Source organism: Heliangelus exortis, chromosome 3 (assembly GCF_036169615.1).
Source record: "Heliangelus exortis chromosome 3, bHelExo1.hap1, whole genome shotgun sequence".
In the NCBI taxonomy this organism is placed as follows: Eukaryota; Metazoa; Chordata; class Aves; order Apodiformes; family Trochilidae; genus Heliangelus; species Heliangelus exortis.
The window spans coordinates 94,049,589-94,073,091 of NC_092424.1; the positions used below are offsets into that span (position 1 = coordinate 94,049,589).

Below are 23,503 nucleotides of genomic sequence, written 5' to 3' on the forward strand. Positions count from 1 at the left end.
CATTTTCACAAGCCAACTCATTATACTCCCACTTAGTCTGCCCTGCCTTTCTTACAGCTGTCTGCTGAAACACATAGATGCATTTAATGTAAAACTGTAATACTGTCAACACCATAAGAAGCATGTAAAAAGAACTATTCTTCTCAAAGATCTTTGAATATGGAGAAGGAAAATACCCCAAATCTTTTTATAAATGTGTTTTCATATAGAGTATAGCTTTGATATCTGTTTCAACCACATGTCCATCAGAAAACCAATAGCTGACCTTTTTCTTCAATTATTTTTTCCTTCTCATAACAAGAAATGCAGACACAAACTGACAAAACATCTCTCTTCAAAAAAAACCCCAAAATCCCTGAACTTAGTTTTCCTTTTTTCATAGCTACATTCCTCTCTATTCTGAGTCCAGCTCTTTCCTCCCTTGTGCTCTCTCACTCAAACTCTATAGCAAGAGGAGAGCTGCAGAGGACATTCTGGATGCCCCAGCCTGCCTGCCCAGCAGCACAGCCTGACACAGCTCACTATTGTTTCAGCAGTGCAGGGCATGGCTGGAGTCTTTCTTTTGAGGGGGTGATCACTTGCACCCAACAGCTGTGCCAAGAACAGAACCACAATTTCTCAAACTTCATGAGAGATGTATAATGGATATCATTGTCCACAAGGTAACACTGTCCATTGGAACACTGTCCTGTGGGTATCATTGTCCAAAAGGTAAAACAGATTACTTTTACTCCATTGAAGAAGTTACAGTACTCAGGCAACATACAACTCATGCATAGGGATTTTCATTTGTTTATTCAGCTGAACATTTCAGAGCAACTCCTGTATGGTCAAATTTTTAAAACAAGACAAAACGATGTAGGATGAAATGCCATTTAATTACTGTCCTTATTCTGTGAAATACACCGGCATTTTTTGTTGTTTTTAAACAAACACATACTACCTTTGTAGAGCACAGAGATTCACAGGCACAGAGGCCACTATGGGATCAAGGTCTATGCCCCACAGTAATACAACTATCAGATCTAGGGTCAAGACTAAAGACAAATTTCTTCCTCACAGAAAGATTATCAGAGTATGTAATTAATGTAGTACAACAAGTGATGGATTTCTTACATGTCCCTTGCCAGGAAGCTTGAGACATTGTGCCATTTTGGGGCACTGTGCCAATAAAAGACATTTCCTAAACATTCTAGTGCCTTTATAGATAATGTCTATGACACAGGACTTATATATGCACAATAGTAGAAAGCAATGAACAAACAAGCAGCTGTAATTTGAAGTATATGAAGATATAAAGGAGTTCAGCAAAGAGGGAAGAGTAAAGTAGAAGCCCATACAACATCTGGATCCCTGCTGATAGAGAAAAGGATGAATATTATGCCAAACATCTTGAGTCAAATCATTAATTCTCAACAAGAAAAGGCACAGAGGAAGAATAAAGATTTCCTTAATGCTGTTTCCCTTCCTACAGCAGCTTCTGTTCTGCTCAATAAGGAAGAGGTAGCTCAGATGTACACAGCTGCTGATATTGTTAAAATATTCCCTATAGGCAAAGTTTAGCTTGCCTCATGTATAATACTGAAAAATATTGCACATAACCATGGTATGAACATCACAGTAGATCACTTTTGGAAATACAAACCCAGGAAGTTACCAGAACAAGTCAGGTAACTGATGAAGTAGCAATAGTGAAAACATTACTGAGTCTTTTAGTCTGGTGAGCTGATGAAAACAAGATCAAGTCTGTGGAATAAAAATATATAATCCTAGCATCTACTTGGAAAATCACCCAGAAAGCACAAAGTCAGAGGAGCTTAGGATGTTAGCTATTTTCCTGCAAACCCATGACAATGACTCACAGAATCAATTGTACCAAACAGACAATTGTTGGGAGAAAACACGATCATCAATGAAACAAAAAAGCAGCAACAAAGCACACAAAGAAGGAGGCTGTGTGTTCATCACGACTCCTGTGAGAAAGAACTTCATGGCTGTAAACATCATGCAACTCAGTGTAACTGTACTGTAGGTTGAAGAAGAGGCTTAATTCCTAACATTCCATTAACTCTAAAATTTAGGCCACTAGGATAATCTTTTGGTGGAGGCTGCAATTTTGGCAGAAATGAGGCCTTAATGCTTTCTGGAAAATGTGGTCACAAATATGACCTTGTATCCTCAACACTCATCTTTCCTTCCAGAAAAGCTGAGTTTTGTATTATTCATTGGAAAATGTCATTATGCAATGCAAAATCTGTAGGCCATGAAGAAGCAAAACTCTGAAGAAATATATTATGAAATCATCACAAGGTACAAGTAACATCTAGCTGTTCAGAGACAGCCTCTTAATTAAATCTTCTTCTGGAATTAACAGGCAATGCCTATAGGCACCAAATTCATTGCTGCCTTTCCACACACCTCATTTTTAAGCAAACTTCTTGCCTGAAATACTCTATGAGTTCCAAGCACCTTACAGAAAACCTGTAGGAAAATGGAAGCAAACCTAGGTCTAATGAGACATCATCAGAGATTACCATGGGAGAAATTCAAACTTCAAGGAATGGGTTTTAACAGACCTGAAATCATTAAAGCTTCCTGAATCCTGAAGTTTCTTAAACTGACTTTAATGCTTAAAATTTCACCACACATTGCCTGTAGCAGTATGTGAGCAATGCTTTTAAAAGCTTTTACCTCTATGGAATGTGTCACAGTGCTGATTATAAAAATTTGTCCACCGCATGCAGCCCAAATGGTCTCCTCCATCACAAGCAGACTTCTAACAGGCAGAACCCCCAATTTAACTATCTTCAGAGGTTCCGTGTTCCACGTCCCATCTTCAACAAAAAAACAAGAAAGGTTATACATAGCAAAATGGTAATCTTTGTTTTAAAACAGTTTTGAAAACACTCTCAACTCTACTGGCTTGAATGTCTACAAGCTGCCACTTCGAGCTACAGTGTGATCTAGGTATGTATCCTCTGTGATTTAGGTTTAGCTTCCAGGGCACAATTTTTAAGGGTAATACAAAATAACAGACCCAAACACTCATCTCTTTGTTAACTGAACAAATTTTACTTGCCTAAATTGATAAGGAATCCCACACTGCTCTTCTGATTCTACTGCATTCTTTCCAGAGGAAATAAAGTCAGAAAGCCATGGCTGATACAATTTTGTCCAACTCAGAAGGAGCTTACTATCAGTCTGTTTCAAGATGAATCAACCTCCAAGTAGGACAGTCCAAATTACATTATGCATGTGTGTGGTACAATCAATTATTCAGAGATCTGATAAAAACTGCATGCTGCAATTTACTGTTGTGGTCACTCTCATTTGCCATCTCTTTGAAACAAGCATTAGCAGATTATTTCTCTCCAAACTTAAGAGCTTGCAACATGAGTGGTTTTGAAATAGGTGTATACATAGAATTTGACATAGAAATATGCCAATAATAATTTTTATACTTTTATATTAGCTTATTTGTATTGAAAATGCTCATTGAACATAAAATTTCAAAGATGACATTTCTACCCATTATGCTTTTTACCAACTATTACAGGTTGGGCAGAGAATGGATTGAGAGCAGCCCAAAGGAAAAGGACTTGGGGGTTTTGGTTGATAAGTTCAACATGAGCCACCACAATGTTCAGTTTTGGTCCCTGCTCTGCAAAAAGGATGCAGACAGGCTGGAGAGGGTCCAGAGTACAGCCACAAGGATGATCAGAGGACAAAGAGCACCTGCCATACAAAGAGAGGCTGAGAAAACTGGGTTTGTTCAGCCTTGAGAAGAGAAGATTTAAGGGAGATTTTATTCCAATGTTACAGTACTTAAAGGGCAGCTAAAAAGAAGTTGGAGACAGTTTACAAGGAGTCACACGGACAAGACAAGGGGCAATGGGCACAAGTTGTTCTTGGCAAGATTCTGTTTGAACACGAGAGGACAGTCAGACATTGGAATGTTCTCCCAGGATAAGGGATGGATTCCCCCACTTTGGAAAGTCTGAAGTCTCAGCTTGACAGGGTGCTGAGATACCTCATATAAACAATAATATTAGAAGGGTTGGACCAGGTGATCCCTGAGGTCCCTTTCAACCTGGTATTCTATGATCCATACATTCTATGAATGTACACTTGCAGCCCAGAAAGCCAACTGTATCCTGGATGCATCAAAAGAAGCACAGCCAGCAGGTTGAGGGAGGTGATTCTCCCCCTCTACTCTGCTCTCCTAAGACCCCACCTGGAGTACTGTGTGCAGTTCTGGTACCCCCAACAGAAGAAGGACAGGGACCTGTTGAAGAGAGTCCACAGGAAGGGCACAAAGATGATCAGAGGACTGAAACACCTCTCCTATGAAGACAGGCTGAGAGAGTTGGGGTTGTTTATCTTGGAGAAGGCTCCACGGAGATCTTACAGCAGCCTCCTAGAACCTGAAGGGAGATCTACAGGAAAGCTGTGGAGGGACTTTTTACAAGAGAGTGTAGTGATAGGACAACAGGCCTTAAACTGGAACTGGAAGAGGGTAGATCTAGTTTAAACATTAGAAAGAAATTGTTTAATGTGTGGGTGGTGAGACACTGGAACAGGTTATCCAGGAAAGTTGTGGATGCCCCATCCCTGGAAGTTTTCCAAGGCCAGGCTGAATGGGACTTTGTGCAACCTCATCTAGTGGGAAGTGTCCCTGCTTACTGCAGAGCAGTTGGAACTAGATGATCCTTAAGGTCCCTTCCATCCCAAACCATTCTATGATACTATGCTCTAGCTATAACATCAGAATCTATTCAAATATCTGTTTTTGCATTGAGATAAAATGTCAAAAAGACCTCATTTCCTCAATTTAGCCTTCTTCCTCCATAAGCTGCAGAAAAGTTGTCTACTGAAACCAGTTTCAACTCAGTAACCATTTAGATTTTGGTTGATGAAACCAAGGTAAACACAATACAACTTTTTTTCTTAAACCCCTTCCAATAACAAGTGTATCTTCTATTATTTGCTTAGATAGAGGGGTATGAAATTTCCTGCTTCACAGCAACAGCAGCAACAACAATAATGAGAAGTCTCAGCTCTGGAGTGCTTCTTATTGCTTCTGACATTTGCATGACACAGCCTTCACTGAGTCATTCTCAGTATGTGGCTCTCTTCTGAAAGACTCTTTGTAAAAATGGCATTTAGTTTCAGGCTGCCAAAACAATTTTCATTATTTTAGTTTGCAAGTGAGAAACGTGTTTCCAGCTATTAGTCTGCAAATTCTCCCAGAGATGTCGAAGTCACTCGGTGTTCTTCATGACTCATATGTACCATTAGTAATAAAGAAATTTTCCAAAAGTTTTCATTTGATAGCAACCACATTATCACCAAATTGCATTATTGAGTGGAGGCTGCCCATTCTCTATGAAGGCTCTAGCCACTGTGGGCAGTTCAGTACAAAGCCTCCAGACAGCCGAGCTGCGTACATGCGTGCATCTGACTCCCTGGATGTCATAACAGCACCCAGTACACAGCACCCTTGTGTTTCCCTTTTAGGGATAGAGCCAGAATAATTCCAATATTATTCTTCATGTCTCCTTTGAAGGATAAAAACTGTGATTTTTGGCAGAGTAGGTATGCTGAGTAAGAAGCTATCTTTTCTTCTGTAGCAGTATTTTCATTAAACAAAACAGACAAAACCATTCACTAAACTCAAAAGCTCTCTCTCTTAAATGCATTCAAGCTTTATGTTACTCTACATATAAAGCATAGCTGATACTGAAGTGAAAGGTGAATAGGCATTTTCAGGATCTCTGCTGTGGACACATTTAAATTTTGCTTAAATTTCAGTTCAAGCATCTGAGGTGTTTTTTTTTTTATCTGGACCTTTACGCCATGAACTTCCCCGCAACTCCTCAGCCTGAGCATTCAGCCATGTTATTAATTTGATCTGTTCTTATTTAGAATTATTATCTAGCATTTGTAATAGCTTTGAGTGAAAAAGAATATTAGTACTGGTGTCAGGTGGATGTAGATTGCAAAATAAAAATTTTAAAACAATTTACAGCAAGATAAGAAGGTGAGTTCAATGTTACCAATGCTACAAATACTACCAGTGTTCAGAATAGTAGGCTCAACAAATATGTATATCAAAACTCAATTCTCACAAAACCATTTTCTGTTGGTGCTGTTAGCACAGCATTTAGCAATCCAATTAGCTTTAAGAGTTCAGCGGGATTAGAGATCTGAAAAAAGGTGAGATAGAAATCTGACATCTTTCATGTTACTATGACTTCATGCAAAGAAATTGCAATCCCACTTGATTTATCATCCTGGGAAAACCCCAAAGCAATCACTCTACCCAGCTACCCAAGCCATGTGATAAGGCTATTATGTAGTACTTTTAAAATTTCTTCCTGCAAACATCTTCTAAATCAGACAGTATTGAGAGAGAAGAGGGAGAAAAAAGGCCGGGGAGACGCTCCCATCTGCTAATTGAGGCAGTATTTAAATGATGGGTCAGCTGTGTTCTGGTCCCTGCTTCAGCAAATGCTCAATTAATTATACAAAGCGAACAGCACCAGGAGGAGAAATTAAGCAATGTGCATCTCTTCCCTTTTTTTTTGTGGCAGGCAGGGAAATCTCTTGAGACTTGGAAGCATGAGTACAAATCCTCTCAAGCCAGGCAAAGGATTAAGCCTGGTAATCCAACATACTTTTGTGAATGCTTTAACCACAGGCTGCTGGTTAAAAGCAAGATTGCAACTTTATTTTGCTGACCAAGATCTTTACTGCCCATTACCAAAATTACTTCTCAAATCTGTGTCAAGTTCACAAGTTGTTTCAAGACTTTCAAAATGACAGGTTTAAGAAAATATAATGCTCACTCTGCCTCTCTCCCCAGATCTCAGCAGACTCTGCTCAACACCTGTCTGCACAAGACGTCATGTTTGACACTGTTTCATGCTGTCTGATTCATTGCTTAAAAAAATCTAACTAAAAAGATGCATTTTTTCTATTCTCCTTGCATAAACACCTGCAGATCCAAGACGTACTTATTTAAGCAGATCCAAAAACTGGCACTACCCATATATCTAAAATCAGATGCAGCACTTGCAAAAGATATGGAATGGCTTCATTTGTTGTTGGCTGGCTACTGATTTAAGAAACTTATTCTTCCTGAGAAAAAAAAACAGAAGCAGCAAGAAATAGTAGCAAAGATAACAATTTTGCCAACAAACTCAAAACATACAATAGGACAAAGCCAATGCAAGGAGCCCAGCAAACTCTTTTCTGAAAGGCAGGAATTGAGCAAATGAAAACTATGCAATGGAGATGTATATAATGTGGCTCCCAGAAATCTGGCTAGAGAATATCTACAGGAGTGCCCACAGAAGTGTGGCTTGTTTTAAAATCCTGTTCAGTCAATGCCTTGTTTCTGTTCTCTAAACAAGTACTACTTCAACTTGAGTCTTTTTTGTCTCTAAAACACTGAAAAGCCACAGACAATAAAGTCATCTTCTACCTCTAAGGTAAGCATACAGAATTTGAATGGCATGCAATATACAGAACATACATCCTATAACCATAAGCAAGTCTGTATGTGGAAAAATCACTCATCTGCATCCTGAGCAAATAGAAGATGGAAGCCTGACACAGGCTATGGGAACAGGAAAGAAATACTGTTCAGAGATAGAGGTTTTCCTTCTGCAGTCCATACAAGTGCTAAGAACACACAAAGATTACTGTATTTACAAGTTCTAGTTGACTCAGATCTTAAAACTGACAAGATCAAAGTAGGTATAGACTCTTACTTTAGACATATATGTTTAATACATGAGACATGACAGTCTCTAGCAGTATCTGAAATTTTATTGCAATAGAATAGACATCTATATGAATTGCAGGTACAGCTGTTTGCCAGAATGGGATTCATCTACAACATCTGAGAACTGTGAAATATAAATACAAATCTAGGGGCTTCTAGAAATAGGATGTCATAACTTCTGACATTTGCCTATTAGATGATTATTTAAAACATGAGAACATGGTTTTTAATCACTATTGCACCTATGCACCAACAGATCTGAGTTATGTCACTATTTGTAATACCCTCTAATTCTCCAATACTTCCGGGACTTAGTTTATACCCCAATGTTCAACAGTATCTTGCAATGCTTGTACCAGGCTGTCTAACTGCATTAGAGTAAGGTAACTCGTGCTCCCAAAATATTTCTACAACTTCAATGTATAAGTACACTGTTTCCATTCATGTATTTTGCTACTATTCTTATGATTTTTATGAGTTTTAGAAAATTAATTATCCTTCCAGTCACACATATTTAATCGCAAAGGAAAATATTTAAAACAATATTCATTTTACAGGACAGTATGTTGGCTATTTTATCTTTCTGTGGTGTTACCATAAATCGCAGAAAAGTGCAGGAAAGTAATATTATTTTACAATAATTTAATAAAACCAAATTTTTAATATTTAAATTCTAAATCAATTTTTCATCCTTAGCATTTTTAGTAATTATAATTTCTTGGTGCTCTCAAGTCTTCATAGGAAATAACTTTTATTTTATTATGTTATTGCCTCTTTTGGTTGTCATTTTGAAGTTTGTAGTAGTTTTCCCTTCCTTTATGCTTGCAGTCGATCTGAACTGAACATGCTTTTTTGTTGATAGCTTTCTCTCTTGCTTAGCAGCACTATTGATGATTTCAACAGAGCTGCCAACACTGCCCTGGGAACAGTGGTTGTTGGTTAATTTGTGCAGTGGAGCACAAACATTTTTTCCATCACATGGTACATAAACCAACACTGTTGAGGAGTAAAATAGTAGCTACAGAAGTAAAAAGTTTAGCACATTTCTTATCACTTGGAAGTAAGCTAAGATACTCAGGTCTTCTATAAAAGGTGGAACTAGGAATGAACTGCGCTATACATGCTTATGTAATTTTTTCTTTCATACCCAAGAAATTCTTAATGTTGAATTGCTGGCAGAGTTCTACCTAAAAATATAGAGGGATGGTGCTGAAAGTCCAAATATTTGTATGAGATACACAAATAAGACTGACAGCAATGTCAACATATTTCTGGTAGCAAGTATTTGGTGATACTGCTAACAGTACAATTTAGTCAACAGCATTAGTTTGTTTTTCAGCATCACTGCTCTGGTCCTCTCCCGGACAGCTTAATACCACTCCTTACTTTTCATAGCAATACCTCTCACCTTGTCTACTTTTTGTGGTGGTTGCATGCCAGAACTTCACCCCTCAGACACGCTGGAGCAACTGCGTGGATCCACGTGCCAGTGCTCAGTTACCCTCAGAAGAAAAAAGTGTGTCCTGATGTTCAAAGGCAACCTCCTGTGTTTCAGCTTGTGCTTGTTACCTCTGGTCCTGTTGCTGGACTACTGAAAAGAGCCTGGTTCCAACCTCTTTCCATCCTCCCTTCAGGTATTTATAGACACTGATGAGCTCCCCCTGAGCTTTCTCTTCTCCAGGCTGAATAGTCTCAGCTCTCAGTGTTTCCTCCCAGGAGAGATGCTACAGTTCCTTCATCATCTAAGTGGTCCTGTGCTGGACTTTCCCCAGGATATCCATGTCTCTCTCATAATGAGAGTCCAGAAACCAGAACCAGCACTCCAAGTGTGGTCTCACCAGTGCTGAGCAGAAGAGAAGGATCACTGAGCATGCTGTGTGCTATGAATTTAATTCTAGGGAAAAGTGTGGAAGGGTTCACTGTGGGTGCTGTACACACAAGTGAGAGGCTACATATACCAATCATGCCCAAAGGATGGCCACTGCAACCAAAGTAGCATCTTTTTTCTATAGCTCTTCTCTCATCTTAATCAAACTCTGAAACTACTGACATATTAATTGCTCTACTCTTTGCCTCAATCATTCTGAATTTTTTTTTCTTCTTCCTGTTTATCTCCATAATCTTTACATGACTTTATAGAAAGGAAGTGTGCATCTATGTCTAGAAGAAAGGAAATAGCTGGAACTGACTACAGTATATCAGGAACAATACACCTATATTATATAAAGATTGTGATTTCCCTTTCCTAAGATATTTTTATGAATGAAGTCAAACATGTGCTGACCTTTTTTGCTATTACATCACTCAGGGAACACATCTGCTGGGCTGTCTGCAATAATCACAAGGGGGGTTTGCTAAGTTTTTTTAAAATAAAGAGAGTACAATGCACTTTTTCCTTAACCTCATCTAGCAGTGTTTTGCACGGAAATATTCCTAATAATTCAGCCTGAGGCAAACACTAAATACACAATATTTCTGACTGATAACTGTGCAAGAGTTAATAGCCCTGTAAACAAGCTCCCAGCATGCAAGATGCCAAAAACTTTGCAATCTGCATCACTGGCATTCCCATATATAACATTTCCCCAAACTGGTCTTTTACCCAAAGAAAATTAAGGATTATTGAGAATAAGTATCAGGGTTCCTATTTTTAGGGTTAACTCTCTTAGCTGACCAACATCTTAGTCCATCTGTAACATTTTCACAAGATCATCATGTTTGCTCACATTTAAGAACTGAATAGGTTTTATTTCATCAGCACCTCATTTGACAAAGTCATTGACTTTGCTTTTAATTTATGTCCAAATAAATTCAGACTTAAGAAGTCTTTAACTCATAAGGGAAAACACATTGATAAAGATGTGCCTCATTAAAACACATCTACACTTCACAAAGGAAGAAGTGCTCACTGTGCACCCTCAACTATCCCAGTAGCATGGCATGTATTCCTTGGTTTAATACACATACTTCTTAGTTTCCATTTGAATTACTTCAAGATAAGCCTTTCTGCATCCAGAGAGCACTCTGGATGCTATCTGTTTGACAAGGTTCTCTTCTTAAGAAAGTCAGAAGACAGCACTTACTGTTAGTAAACATGTTGGATATTTACGTGCATTGAACCATCTGAAAACACCAGGATAAATTAGAGCTATTTGGGTACTAAAAACTGAATGACTGAAGTCATTGGTCTTTGACTGTACATACATAAAGCTTCAGTAACTGAACTGATCTACTATACTTTCTGCCCAGAGAGGAAGACACAAGGTGCACAACTCTAAAAGAGCCTTTCAGGTGGGTTTTCATTCCAGAGAAAGACTACCCCTTTTCATTCATTGAATCCCCCACTAGGCTGCACAACCACTTAACCTGTGCATACTGTAGCTTTTGTCCTTCTCAGACTTCAAATCAAGATGCTTTGTTATGCAGTGACCATATTTCAAGTTCACTTTTCAATTTTTCCTTAATGTCCTTTATGCTGACAGACCAAAACCCTACTTGAAGTGCTCAGTGGGAAGATAACCCCCTCTGTAGAACAGAAGGCGACCCTGATGAATTGCGCAAAGCTCTTTAGAGGATGCATTCCCTCTCCCTCCTGTTTCACCGAGTGGATTCCTTTGTTTGGTAAAATAGGTCAGTGCTCATAAAAACATCCCTCCAGGGCTGACTGCCTCACATGACCACAGTAGCCAACTATAAGGAAGAACGAATGAACACTAACACGGGAGCATCTGATTTCTGTAACTTTCATGAGGCATGGAGAACTGAAGAAACACACACAGCCCAAACTGTAAGGAAGGGGGGACTACAAGATGACTCAAAAACTCAGGAATGTTTCAGAGTTTTAGAGATACCATAATGCACTGGGACAGGCTCTGTGAACATATAGCCACACAAAACTGCTATCTTCAGAGAAAGATGAGGGGAATGCTTGAGGATGCTATGATCCTGGTCAATACAAAGTAACCTCCAGCTCATAACATAATTCAGTCTGGATAACAGCTCTACCCTGTCCTAAACATCCTCCGTAGATATGCAACCCATGCATCCTTTCTTACCTATACTGTTATAGATGCCACTCATGTTTTTGAAGTGGTCTTTTCTGGAAGAAGCTGAGAAACAGCATAAAGTCACCGATCTCTTTAAGAGAGGATGACAGATTCACTTTACTACCCAACCCAGGTCCACAGTGAAACATGTTATGTGAAATTATGTTATGAGATTAGGGGCTTATTCTGTGTCTTTAAAACAAAGGAAAATTTGCTATTCAGTGATAAAATCTAATGTCTGGCTTCAGATCAGAGACAGCAGCTCAAGAGGAAATCTACTGAGTTGAATATGACAATTGGTGAAAAGAAACCTGTTTCCCCATTCTTTTTTTAAGTCTTTTCTGCTTAAAAAAATTTTGCATCCTGTACCCTTCCCAAACTAAGTCTTTATATGATCTAATACTGGCCATTTGTTTCAAGATTCAAGTACTGAGCTCGTGTCCTCAGTTAGAGACTGCCAGAATTTAGTAGCTCAGGTATAGTGCCACACAAATGCAACTGCACTGTTTACAGGGCCCACCTCATTAGAGAAGCATGACAACCATTGTTATGGTTGAACTACTTGTTATGTTCGTGTTACCATATGTTATGGTATGGCTAGTAAGATACATCAGAGCTCTGCTGGCTTTGTGTTCTGCAAGGTTAGGTGTCTCAGTGCTAACATCTCACTTGAAAACTCAAGTTTCAAACTCTGAGTAAAGCCTCTGTGATTTTGAACCACATCAAGTATGTCTGTATGCAGTACTGCAGGAAAGCTACTGGAAGTACACAGACAAGCACCCAAACCAGCTCTGGAGAAGACTTCTGCTTCAGAAGTATTACCTGGAATTATCTTTGACTCAAATTATTTTAGACAGATAGTTAGATAGGTACAAAACAACCAACTGTAATGCTAATGAACAAGCAGTCCAACAGTGAAATACATGAGCTGCACACACAGGCAAGACTTCTCCTTGTAGAAAATGGAGCTGTCATTTCAAATGAGATACACAGGAATATCTACCAATAGGGGATTTTTGTCTTTTGTAACACCAGTACTGAGTAGTTCACTGGAATAAGCATGGCACTGTGTGAAGTACAGTATACTGCCTATTATCACTAACTTTTAGATTCCTGTAACACTGAAGACCTTAGAGTTTAAGCTCAGGGCCACAAATCAGTTTTCATAGGCATATGATAGAAGTAGAAACAGTATGAAAGCTTCTACTATCCTTCCAAAAGGGAAAAAAAAAAAAAATCTTTTCACAAATACTGGAAACTGTAGCAACCTTAGTTCAGCAGTTTTACAAAGAATTTTTGGAAAATATAATAATGGAAAACTACTTCTGCCAAAATATACAGACACATGAGTTCCTCAGGATGTTATCAAATCATATCACTACATTACCTTCTGCTTTTGTGTAGATTGAGATGTTTCCATTTACCAAGCCAGCAAACAAGTATTGAGACATATATGTTAAGCTCATAACAGTTGATTTTTCAGGAGTGAAGAAGTGTTGAAGTCGAATTTTCTTTGAGCCTTGGCAACTTTTGTAAATAGAAATACTATAAAAAGAAGAAAAAAAAAACAACCTGTGAAATTACGTTTTATTCAGTTCTTATTAGAATATGTACAAAAAAGGTTTAGAATAAAATATGGGGAGGGAAAAAAGATGAATCCTTAAATTCACAGGAAAATGCATATGAAAAGAAGTATCTTGACCCTCCAAAATGTCTATGCAGACAATTTGCAATTACTTAACATTTACATATGACAACACTTTTCATATTATCTTTCTTGGACAAAAATTAATTCCACAAAGAGACATAATAAAAATTCAGCTCCAAATCCTTATTATGAGTCCATCCAAACTTTTTATAAGGGTTTTGTTTTTTTAAAAAAAAAAAAAAAATTAATTAAAAAGATTAATTATTACCTGGAGAACTAGGGAAAAGAAAAGCTCACTATCAGACATCAACTACACTTAAAATTCGCAGCACTCCTACAGATTATTACCACAGTTAGGAATATTGAGTAGTTAAGTCTGGAATTAATTGCACTTCATAAGCAAAGATAATCACATGTTGGAACTTTTGAAAACATAATCTTCCTTAAAGAATTTTGTTGTTCATCATATAAACTAGTTAGAAACAGCTTCGAAACTCACATTTAGTTATATACTTATGTACTCACCAGCAATAACAAGATCTGTTCTCTTACTGACCTATTAAGTTTAGAAAATATAGCTTTTTTAATATAAATCACATGATGACTCAGTAAGGTCATCAGTTCAAACAGAGTAAAATAATTCATGCCAATAGTAAAAACCAATACTATTTATTCTAATGACAAATTCTGCACAATAGCACAGTGTAGAAGGTTAATAGTGTTGGTCATTAACACTGTATCCTTCTGAAAATGTTCCAATGCCTAAAGATTATGTTTTAACATTACAAAAGTAATATCTACAGTTCTGTTAGGTTGCAACATTACAATAAAGTAATACATTTTTCAGACATGATGTATGATGAATTAAATCTCTTTCATTGAATATATGCATTATTTTATTTTCAAACACAAAATAGTTTATTATATAGAGTGTTATTTTTTCTTGATTTGGAGTTGAAGGATAAGTTGAAGTCACTAAGATACTGCAGGGGTACTTTTTTGAAAAGGAAACATTTTTTTGCAAGCATCTCTCATAATTTTGCTATAGAATAGCAAACACAATCAGTAAATCATACATAGTACACTAAAAATGAGAATCACCTTCCTTCCTCCATGCCAAGGCAAATAGTAGGTACATTAGAAGTTTTTGCAAGAACATTTTCAGAGTCAAGAGCTTTATTTTGCTCTTTCAGTTTCTCCTCCTCTGGTATGTAGACCATGCAGAGAATCCGTGATTCCACATTGAAGCACTCAATAACCTTGGGGCTGGAGCTTTGAAATGAGACTATTGCAATCTGGCCCATCTGATTAGTACAACTTCCAATCTGAATTGGAAAAGAAAATAAAAAAGACCAAGACTGATATCTGTCTCCAGGTAGATGAGTATTAAACAAGGAATGACTGCAATGTTAATTGAACAGTGCATCTCAAATTATATATATGAATATGAGTTTTCATGCATTGTTATAAACAAGAATATAATCCAGCACTAACTCAAAGTTTGAAAACACTCAAGTGATCTCAGTGATACGTAATATCCCCTTGTAAAATCACAAAAACAGCAGTTTGAAAGGAATAATATTATGGCTTATTCTGAAGTCTGACTCCAATTACATGTGTAAAACACTAGTTTAATAATCAGTGTTCTAGGTTGTCTCAGATTCTCTTAAAACAGATGAGAGAGCTGAGGCCCGTTCTTTGCACAGTAACAGGTCTACAAATAAATGCTCTGCCCCAACAGGAAGAGACTTGTAAACTTGCTGATACAGGATCTTTAACTTCTCTCTGATCCAGAACTAAGTATCATCAATATGTCCACAAATCTGTATATTTTCGTGACCTGATCTTAGTAAAAAAAAATACCTGAGCATACTGCAGTAAGTGTTGCCAGACAGTAACTCTTAATCTTTATATTAAACAAAAAAACCCCATAGGAAAGACAGATAAAGAACAATTTGTGGCAGGAGATTTTATTGGCATATATTTGTGATGACAGTTTACAAATACCAAACACAAAAACAAATTATATGGCTCACCTTGAAAAAGACCACAGGCAAAAACTTTCTAATTTCTACTTTTAATTCACAAGAGTTCCCTTAACAATTCAGTATTATAGTAAGAAAAAATGCTACTAAAATACTTAGCTTTTTTTTTTTTAAGTGCTATCTATCTCACTTTTTCTGCTGCAACATCTGCATATTTAGCACCACAGCAATGAGCCAGAACAGGGTTGGGTTTTTTTCTATGTAAAGACTTAAACAGATTACTTATGACTAAAACATTTTTTAAATATGGAAACAGACAACAGGCCAGTGTGAGCTCATATCAGTTTCAGAAGCCCTCATTACAACTTAGCACATAATTCATTTTGGAATGTGCTCAGCATTTTGGAATTCATTTTGTGCCACACTAACAAACCACACAGATGACAGAGAAAAGAGAGATCACATGCACAAAATTACTACCGATCCTTTAGAGAATTCCATATTCAAATAAAAGAAAAAGAGGGGGGGGATGAAAAAAACCAACCCAAAAATTATATCAGAACCCTTTTTTTAAGCTTTTAAAGATTATGCTTACCCAAAGAAAACCATGTTCCATGGCACTGGAATCTGACTCTGTTTCACCAGAGAGATATGATTCAGGATTATAAGCAGCACATTCAATCTTCAAAGGAAAAGAGAGCAGTTACCACATTAAAAAGATGCCTGTTTCTGCCTATTTTAGTCTGTAATTAGCTAAAGTATTTAAGGATATCAAAGAATCACAGGAGGCAAGAAGTCAGTTTAGTCCATTCAGCTGCTTCCCATGAGCAGGGCCAGTTGCACGTGTGTCATTTCTTAAACATTCCTTACCTATTCTTACAGATATGAAAAGCCAAAGACTACAAATTCCCCAGCTGATCTGTTCATGCTTCATGACCTTTATTAAGTTTTTCCAAATACCCATCATTCTTGCTGTAATTGTTAGTCTTTTACTTCTCGTCTCAGCCATCACGTAATAACCTCCCTTCTGAAGTGTCTTTTTACATGTAAGGCTGATGATACATGTCATGAGCCTGGCTGAGTCTTTTCTTCATTAGGCTAAATTAAGACTATCATTTAGTTAAATAAAAGTTTTTTAACAATATTTGATTCTTCTCTTTAAAACTCTTGATTATTATAACCCATGTCAGAGCTCCCTAAAGCTTATATAAAAACTTAAAATATACATAAGTAATTCATAACCGTGGAGAGATTTAAAAGTCTTCTGATGAGGTATGATACTACATTTTTAGACAAGATTAACTGTATTTTACACTAATGTTGTAATCTCAGACAGCAATGTACTGGAGATGGTTTGGTTAGTATTAGACAACTTAATCATAACCTGGCAGCATCACCTCCCAACAGTGTACAATTAAAAAAAAAAAAAAAAAAAAAAAAAAGGAAAAAAGGAAGAAAGGAAAAAAAGGAAAAAGAGGAAACAAGCATGCATCATACTTGAATTAATTAATTTAATTCTCAAAAGTGCAAAGATTTTCACAATCATTCTGAACTCATCAGGCATCGCTAAGTGATTAGCAGTATTAAAAATAATGTGACTTGTTCACCAAAACTATTCACTATAAAGATAAAAGATGGAAACTGATGATGAGAAAAAGAAAAGAAAATGAGCTATCTACACCAGCCTTAGCATGTCTCATTTAGCACATGATGAAGTCATCTACTTGTAGGGGTGATTTACAGTAGCTGCGACAGCTGAACACATCACCAGCTAAAGAGAAGACATGCTGCGTATTTCTTGGGCTGCTTGTTACTTTGCACTTAGTCAAAACCAATTATGTTTTTTTCACAGTTAAACCCTGGTAGTTTAGCTTTCAATTTTGACAGAAGCCCTTTGCCTGGGATGTAAACTTTCTCTAATGGAAACAGTTGTTAGAGGCTCCCTATACCCCTGAGCATCATAAGCAGCACGCAGTGAACAACCAGAATCAGGGAACTAAAGGGTCTCTTCCTACCCCAAGCTGTGGCCAGACCACCAAATTCAGCTGAGAAAACCACCAGTAATACTTAGATCATCTTTTCCTGTGATATCTGGGAAAAAAGCACAACTACACAGGAGCATGAATGACAGCTGGGTTCACACCCACGTTATCTTTAGATGTGAAACTGGCAGCTGACCCACGGCTCAGGTAAGTGCTGCCACACACTGTTGTCTCCTGAGACAAAGAAGGCAAAGACCATCACTCAACTGTATGGGCAACAGACTTGGCTGAGCAGATCCTATTATTACTTGACTACAGGAGGTGAGCCTGGGCCCTCAAGGCTCCTGGCATGGACTTACAGGACTTAAACACATAGGCTCTAAGGAAACAGGACTTAAACACATAGGCTCTAAGGAAACAGAAATACTTTTAAGTTTCTGTAAAAATTTAAATTAGCTTAGTTATTTCACCAGTGGTGACTTTAGAAAATAGTCAAAACAGAAAAAGCTAACTGTTTAGTATAATAAGAATGGGAGACTGTAAGATTTTCAGTAGACTTTGGCTGCTCTGAAAACCAGTTTCATAGGAATGGTTTGAATTAACACCATTACACAACTCAAATGCGTTTCCAACTAGCAATTATTTTCTCCCAGAATCCAGGCTTGGATACTCACATTTGAAGTGAAGCTATCAAACAAACTTCCCTCCTGTCTAGGCTGCCCTAGCAACTAGGACCTGCAGACTTCCTGCTTCGAGCAGTACCCATGCAATGATGTTAATTTAACATTGGGATTCCGGCCATACATATACAATTTAACTCCCATTAGTGTTTTTTCACAAGCCCAACTGACTGATGGTCAATAAGAAAGTCTGCTGATGCATAGGAAAAACCAGTATCCATCACCCTTCCCTTCCATCTGTTGGGTTGGACATCCTGTAATTTTCATCATTAAAGCCAGTGGTCAAAATATGACTTCAAACTGATACATTACTTTAGGAAATGAAACACAAAGATGACTTCTGTATCATTGTTCAAAAAAGGACTACATTTTATATAGGAACCCAAGAAAGTGAATTTTGCAATTATTTTAAAACTACTGCTCTCTGTGCACTGAGAGCATACGTCATAATATATGAAAATAAAAACTATGTTCCTTGGTGCCTCAAAGACTGAAGTATTTTGTATTCCTGTAACTGTCTTGCACCTTCCATTGGTAGTGGTCTTACACCAAGGTAGTAACTCAAGGGAACTGATAGATGTTAACTCATAGATGTATTTACAATATGGTATTCTTGAGCAGTTGTATCGCTCCAGAAAAGCAATCACTACACCAAATAAAAGTTCTGTTCACCTTGAACTCCTGTTGCTTGGCCATCATCACTGGCATGTGTCTAACCAGGAGAGGATGTTTCTCCTTTTTGATTTGATTCCCATCATCTTCTACACAGAGCCAACCTAACAGGTTATCCTCTGCTGTAAAGGAAAGAACAAACAAACATTCCACAATACTTTCACTGAATAATCACACCTCTCCACAGCAACAGAAATCTGTTAGGATTAGTTAATACTGATCAGGCTGTTCTTATACCATATATGAATAAATGACAATGTAAAATTATGTGTGAAGCTTTAATATAGTTGATTATATAAATATTGATAATACAAAACAACAACAAAAACTGAACACCTTACACTAGCAAAATCTTAAGGGTTTTCTCTTAATGGTCTTGTCAGTAGGTTAGTAAAAGAGGAAAAAACACACCAATCCTTTCCTTATACTCTAGAAAATCTGTTTTGCAAATAGCATTTCTCTGCCTCTATAAGTGGCATCACTACAAACTACTACTTTTCATAATTACAACAATCCTACTCTTGGAATGATGGAGACATCCATTCTCTCTCTCTCTCTTTTTTTTTTTTTTTTTTGTTTTTTTTGTTTTTGGTTTTTTTTTGGTGGGTTTTTTTGGGGGGTTTTTTGTTTGTTTTTTGTTTGGTTTTGCGGGTTTTTTTTGTTTTGTTTTGTTTTTTGGTTTTGTTTGTTTGCTTTAGGTTTTTTTGTTGTTGTTTTTTTTTTTGATTTGTTTTGCCTGCCTTCAGTGAGATACCATAAAAGCACTGAATTTTGAGGATATGCTTGTTAAACCTGCTTTCTAGCAAGTGCATATCCTCAGTGTTTCTCATCTTAGGAATTCAAAATCCCAGATATCTTTGGAAATCTATACACCCTCTGCAAACACAGGAGACTAATAACGGGACTAATTACAGAACAGCACGTTCTTTATTGCTCTCACCTAGGACAGGTTCTTATGATAATCTCTCCAGTAAAGACCAGAGACTTATGTTTAAAAAAAAAACAACAAAACACTTCCCCCACAAAATAACTCAAGTTTTACATATCCAACTATAGAAACAATGCATTACATTAGAACTACATAAGTAAGTTTATATCATGCTCAGAAACTAAACAAATTAGCCCAACACCTGTACTGATATCTCTGAGCTGAGATATTTGAACCTGAAGTTCAAGGTTTAAAAAGTTACCAGAATCTGCATAAGTTTATAATGGAATAACTTCCTCACCTTTCTTTCCTGTAGTATTTCATTCTTGTTGATTTAGGTAAAATAATTAGTAATAATTAAAACAGACTTTTTTAAAATACTGCAGAAATTATGTTCCTTCATAATGAGACACCTCATCCTATCTGTAACATCATTATTTTGCAATAATGCACAATCACTGCTATTTACTGCATTGCAATTTTAACATCTGCCAATAGATTTTTCACAAAAAATATTTTCTAAACAATAAAAATAAAATTGCACAGGACATTGAGAACTGTCTTAACTTGACAGGAAATTTTAAGAATTACCAAGGGCCAGTTTAGCCATTTGTAAATTGTTGATCCAAGACTGTTTGATGGCAGGAGTAAATGTATTGAACACAGCTATGAAGAAAGTGGGCCGCCCAGACCTGTAAAAGACAAAAAAATGCACTCTAAATGCATTGAGTATGAGATACAGTAAAGGCTAGAAATGTCAAAAAAGATAAAATTTCATTATTTTCTAACACTTAAACAAAAACACATCTCTGATATAAACATGCAGGCTATGAGATGCCATACATTCATCTTCCTATGCTTTACATGAAATGGTAGGAGAACACCCTCCATGGTGAATGAATCTAACAGTGGCTTTTCTACAGGAGCTGTCAGTGCCACAGTTCCTCTCTCCTTACATCTGGAATGCACGGATGAGGAACAGGAGAAAAACTACAACACTGCTCTAGAACATGCAGGTTCCCAGAACTGTGGCACAAGAGCAGAAGTCAGAGGCAGAAAAAGAGGGAGGAAAGCTACTGATTCCCAAATCCTCCCTGGTACATCTATGCCTAATTCATAAGCCCATTTAGAAGGTTTTGTAATCAAGATTACTACTGACTTGTCCTGTTTTCCTGGGAGTTGCAGCTGAATTCTACAGCGATCTGCCGCTCTGATTTCATCTTCTTTTTTCAAAATCAGTTTTTGTAAGCCTGAGGTCCAGTCATGGGCTACAGATTGGTTTAAATTCTGAAAAATTAAAAAAGCTAAGATTCAATGCCAGACAAGTGGCCCATTTCCAGCAAGCTAACTAAGGTGATCTCTGCGTTAAAAAACCCCAATTCCTGGCTCCTAAGCCTCATTTAGTTCACATTTTAATGATTGATAATTTAGCCATATTTGCAAACACATTTCAAAAGTAACAGTAAAAATTTTGCTAACATATTTTATCTGATGATTTAATCCTACCTTTCTCAAAGTCTGATGACATACAAAAGACATTCCTAAGTGTCTGAGAAGTGTCTCAGACTAAGAAATGTAAATTCCCTTCAGGTATGCACCCAACCCTTCTACTTCATTTCTATGAAGTTATACAGAATGCACAAATTATGTTTCTAAAGAAAATCTCACAAAAAATGTCTACAAATCATACTGCCAATGTCTTTTTTTTTTTCCAAATCTTTGAGACAAAATGTTTACAGAGCCATCATGCAAGCTGCCCAAGTGGTTGGAATCTGTTTAAACAGGGTGCTGAAACAACAGCCCTCTGCAAGGTGAGTGCCCAGTCACAGAGGATAAAACCACACCTGAGTGACACAAAGCATCACTTGTAACGAGTCTTCATCCACAGGAGTATACTAATTTTCCACATTTTTAAATGAAAATTCACATCTTTTTCAAAACCAGAGATGGCCTCATTCCTCAGCTAAACTGTTCTAATTATCTTACACATCTCTACCTGCAAACACTGACTGAATTTTTAAGTTTTCAAAACATAGTTGGCTGTGACTGGCAGTACAGGCAGAAAGATGTTGTAAATGCGACAAGGTGAATGCCTTACAGTACCTGTGCTATACACATTCCAAATAATGCAGCTTAGCTTCACCTTCAAAACATGTTATATTTTGTCAAAAATTACTGTTTCCATAATCTTCCTTTGCAGTACATATTTTCTAAAAAAAGTTATATTTTATTAAATGCCCTTGATTCTGAAGGCAAGATATACCATGAGAAAATTGGCTTTCATATACAAATTCACACACACATATGTATAATCAAAGCCTGTGGTGGCTGGTAGCAGTTAAAAATTATGCCCAAGCATCCATAAAGCATATAAACAGAAGGCAAAAAAGCAAATTTATTAAGTCTTAAGGCTGTGGAGAATTAATTCTGAAAATTGGGGTTAAAGTACTACCTCCTTGTCAGAATATAAGCTAAACAACAGGGTTATGAACAAAGTCAAAGCAAATTACTTTCAAAATTCCTCTGAAAATCTTTTTATATTTGCATTAAGTTTTAAATGTAGCTTCCCCCAAAAGCCAGGATTATGACCTCAGATGGACATCAAGAGATTCCTCCAAATAATGATCCTACTGCTACCATGACTGTTAGAATCCACATTATTAAGATTAAAATGTAATTGTTTCCATATAAGCTTATCAGCTACTGAGCAAATGCAGACAACTGTAATATCCGCAAAAACAATACAAAAAAACAAGATTAGAAAGACAACTGTAATCTACTTATAACACTAAATGAACTGTAAATGAATTACTAGAGGTAAAAATTATAAACAGTCTTTATAGAGAGAACTAAAGAATGTCTTGCACAGACCCCAGGTAGAGACAATTATGCTACTTTTCAACAGGAACATATTTAAAAAATAAATATAGCTTTGTTTATTACCTGATAGTTTCCTTTAAGGCTGCCTATTAATTGACTAATTTGACCAACTACATTCAAGTCATGTAAAAGGTTCTGCAGATCATGGTACAGTTGCCCTGGTCCCATATAGAGCTTGTCTAAAATGAATAAAAACATCAGGTTATACATAATAAATGTAATTTTTGGTTCAAGGAGGAAAGCATAACAAAGATAATAATCTTAACATACATCACCATTTTAACACTATGAAAATTAAGCTTCTTAAAAACTGTGACATTCTCTCTAGATTGCAAAAATAACTCATGCTCTGATGTGCACCTAGGGTCTTCATTACTTCTGAAAATCAGAGTGGTTTATTTATATACATATCACCAATCTTTCATTTTTTTTCACCAGGTGTTTTTATTGCCCTTGCAGGCAGATAGCTGTGAAATGCATCTCAGGAAACTGCAGCTTGTAGAATATTAGCTTTGCATAGGCATTGCCTTTTAGCTCACCTTATAATTGCCTTTATGATTGCAATTAAGGTTCAAGTTTGTTCATCTAGTATGACAAAGAGCAGTTTTAACAAGCACACACTAGAACTGTGACAAATATCGAAGTCTCAATGGCCCCAAAATCTCTTGATGAAAGGGAAGTTTTGCTTAGCACCAAGCAGCAGACTTGCTGTTACACCTTAGTTTAAACATCCTTCCTGAAGGCTTCTTTTGGTAGCATGACAAAGCCAAAATATTTATTCAGTGCTTTCACTTTGAAACTCAAAATTTGTTTAATCAGTCACAAGACAGTTTGGGATCATATATCCACACCCTAACTCTAAGACAAGCCTGCAATTTCACTGAACCACTCGA

At 36.9% G+C, this 23,503-nt stretch overlaps 1 protein-coding gene across 5 annotated transcripts in view; it reads right to left on the reverse strand.

The window, feature by feature from the left end:
- Nucleotides 1-23,503, reverse strand: part of ARHGEF10 (Rho guanine nucleotide exchange factor 10) — a 112,744-nt gene that overhangs the window by 14,700 nt on the left and 74,541 nt on the right. For 4 of the 5 annotated variants that reach the window (XM_071741774.1, XM_071741777.1, XM_071741775.1 and 1 more), the window contains 8 exons: nt 22,674-22,789; nt 20,890-21,017; nt 20,322-20,422; nt 18,803-18,924; nt 16,064-16,150; nt 14,585-14,808; nt 13,223-13,380; nt 2,692-2,834 (listed from right to left, as the gene is read on the reverse strand). In XM_071741774.1, coding sequence (XP_071597875.1) covers nt 2,692-2,834; nt 13,223-13,380; nt 14,585-14,808; nt 16,064-16,150; nt 18,803-18,924; nt 20,322-20,422; nt 20,890-21,017; nt 22,674-22,789 — 1,079 coding nt within the window. The remainder of the gene's footprint in view (nt 1-2,691; nt 2,835-13,222; nt 13,381-14,584; nt 14,809-16,063; nt 16,151-18,802; nt 18,925-20,321; nt 20,423-20,889; nt 21,018-22,673; nt 22,790-23,503) is intronic. The other variant, XM_071741776.1, reaches the window with a different exon arrangement.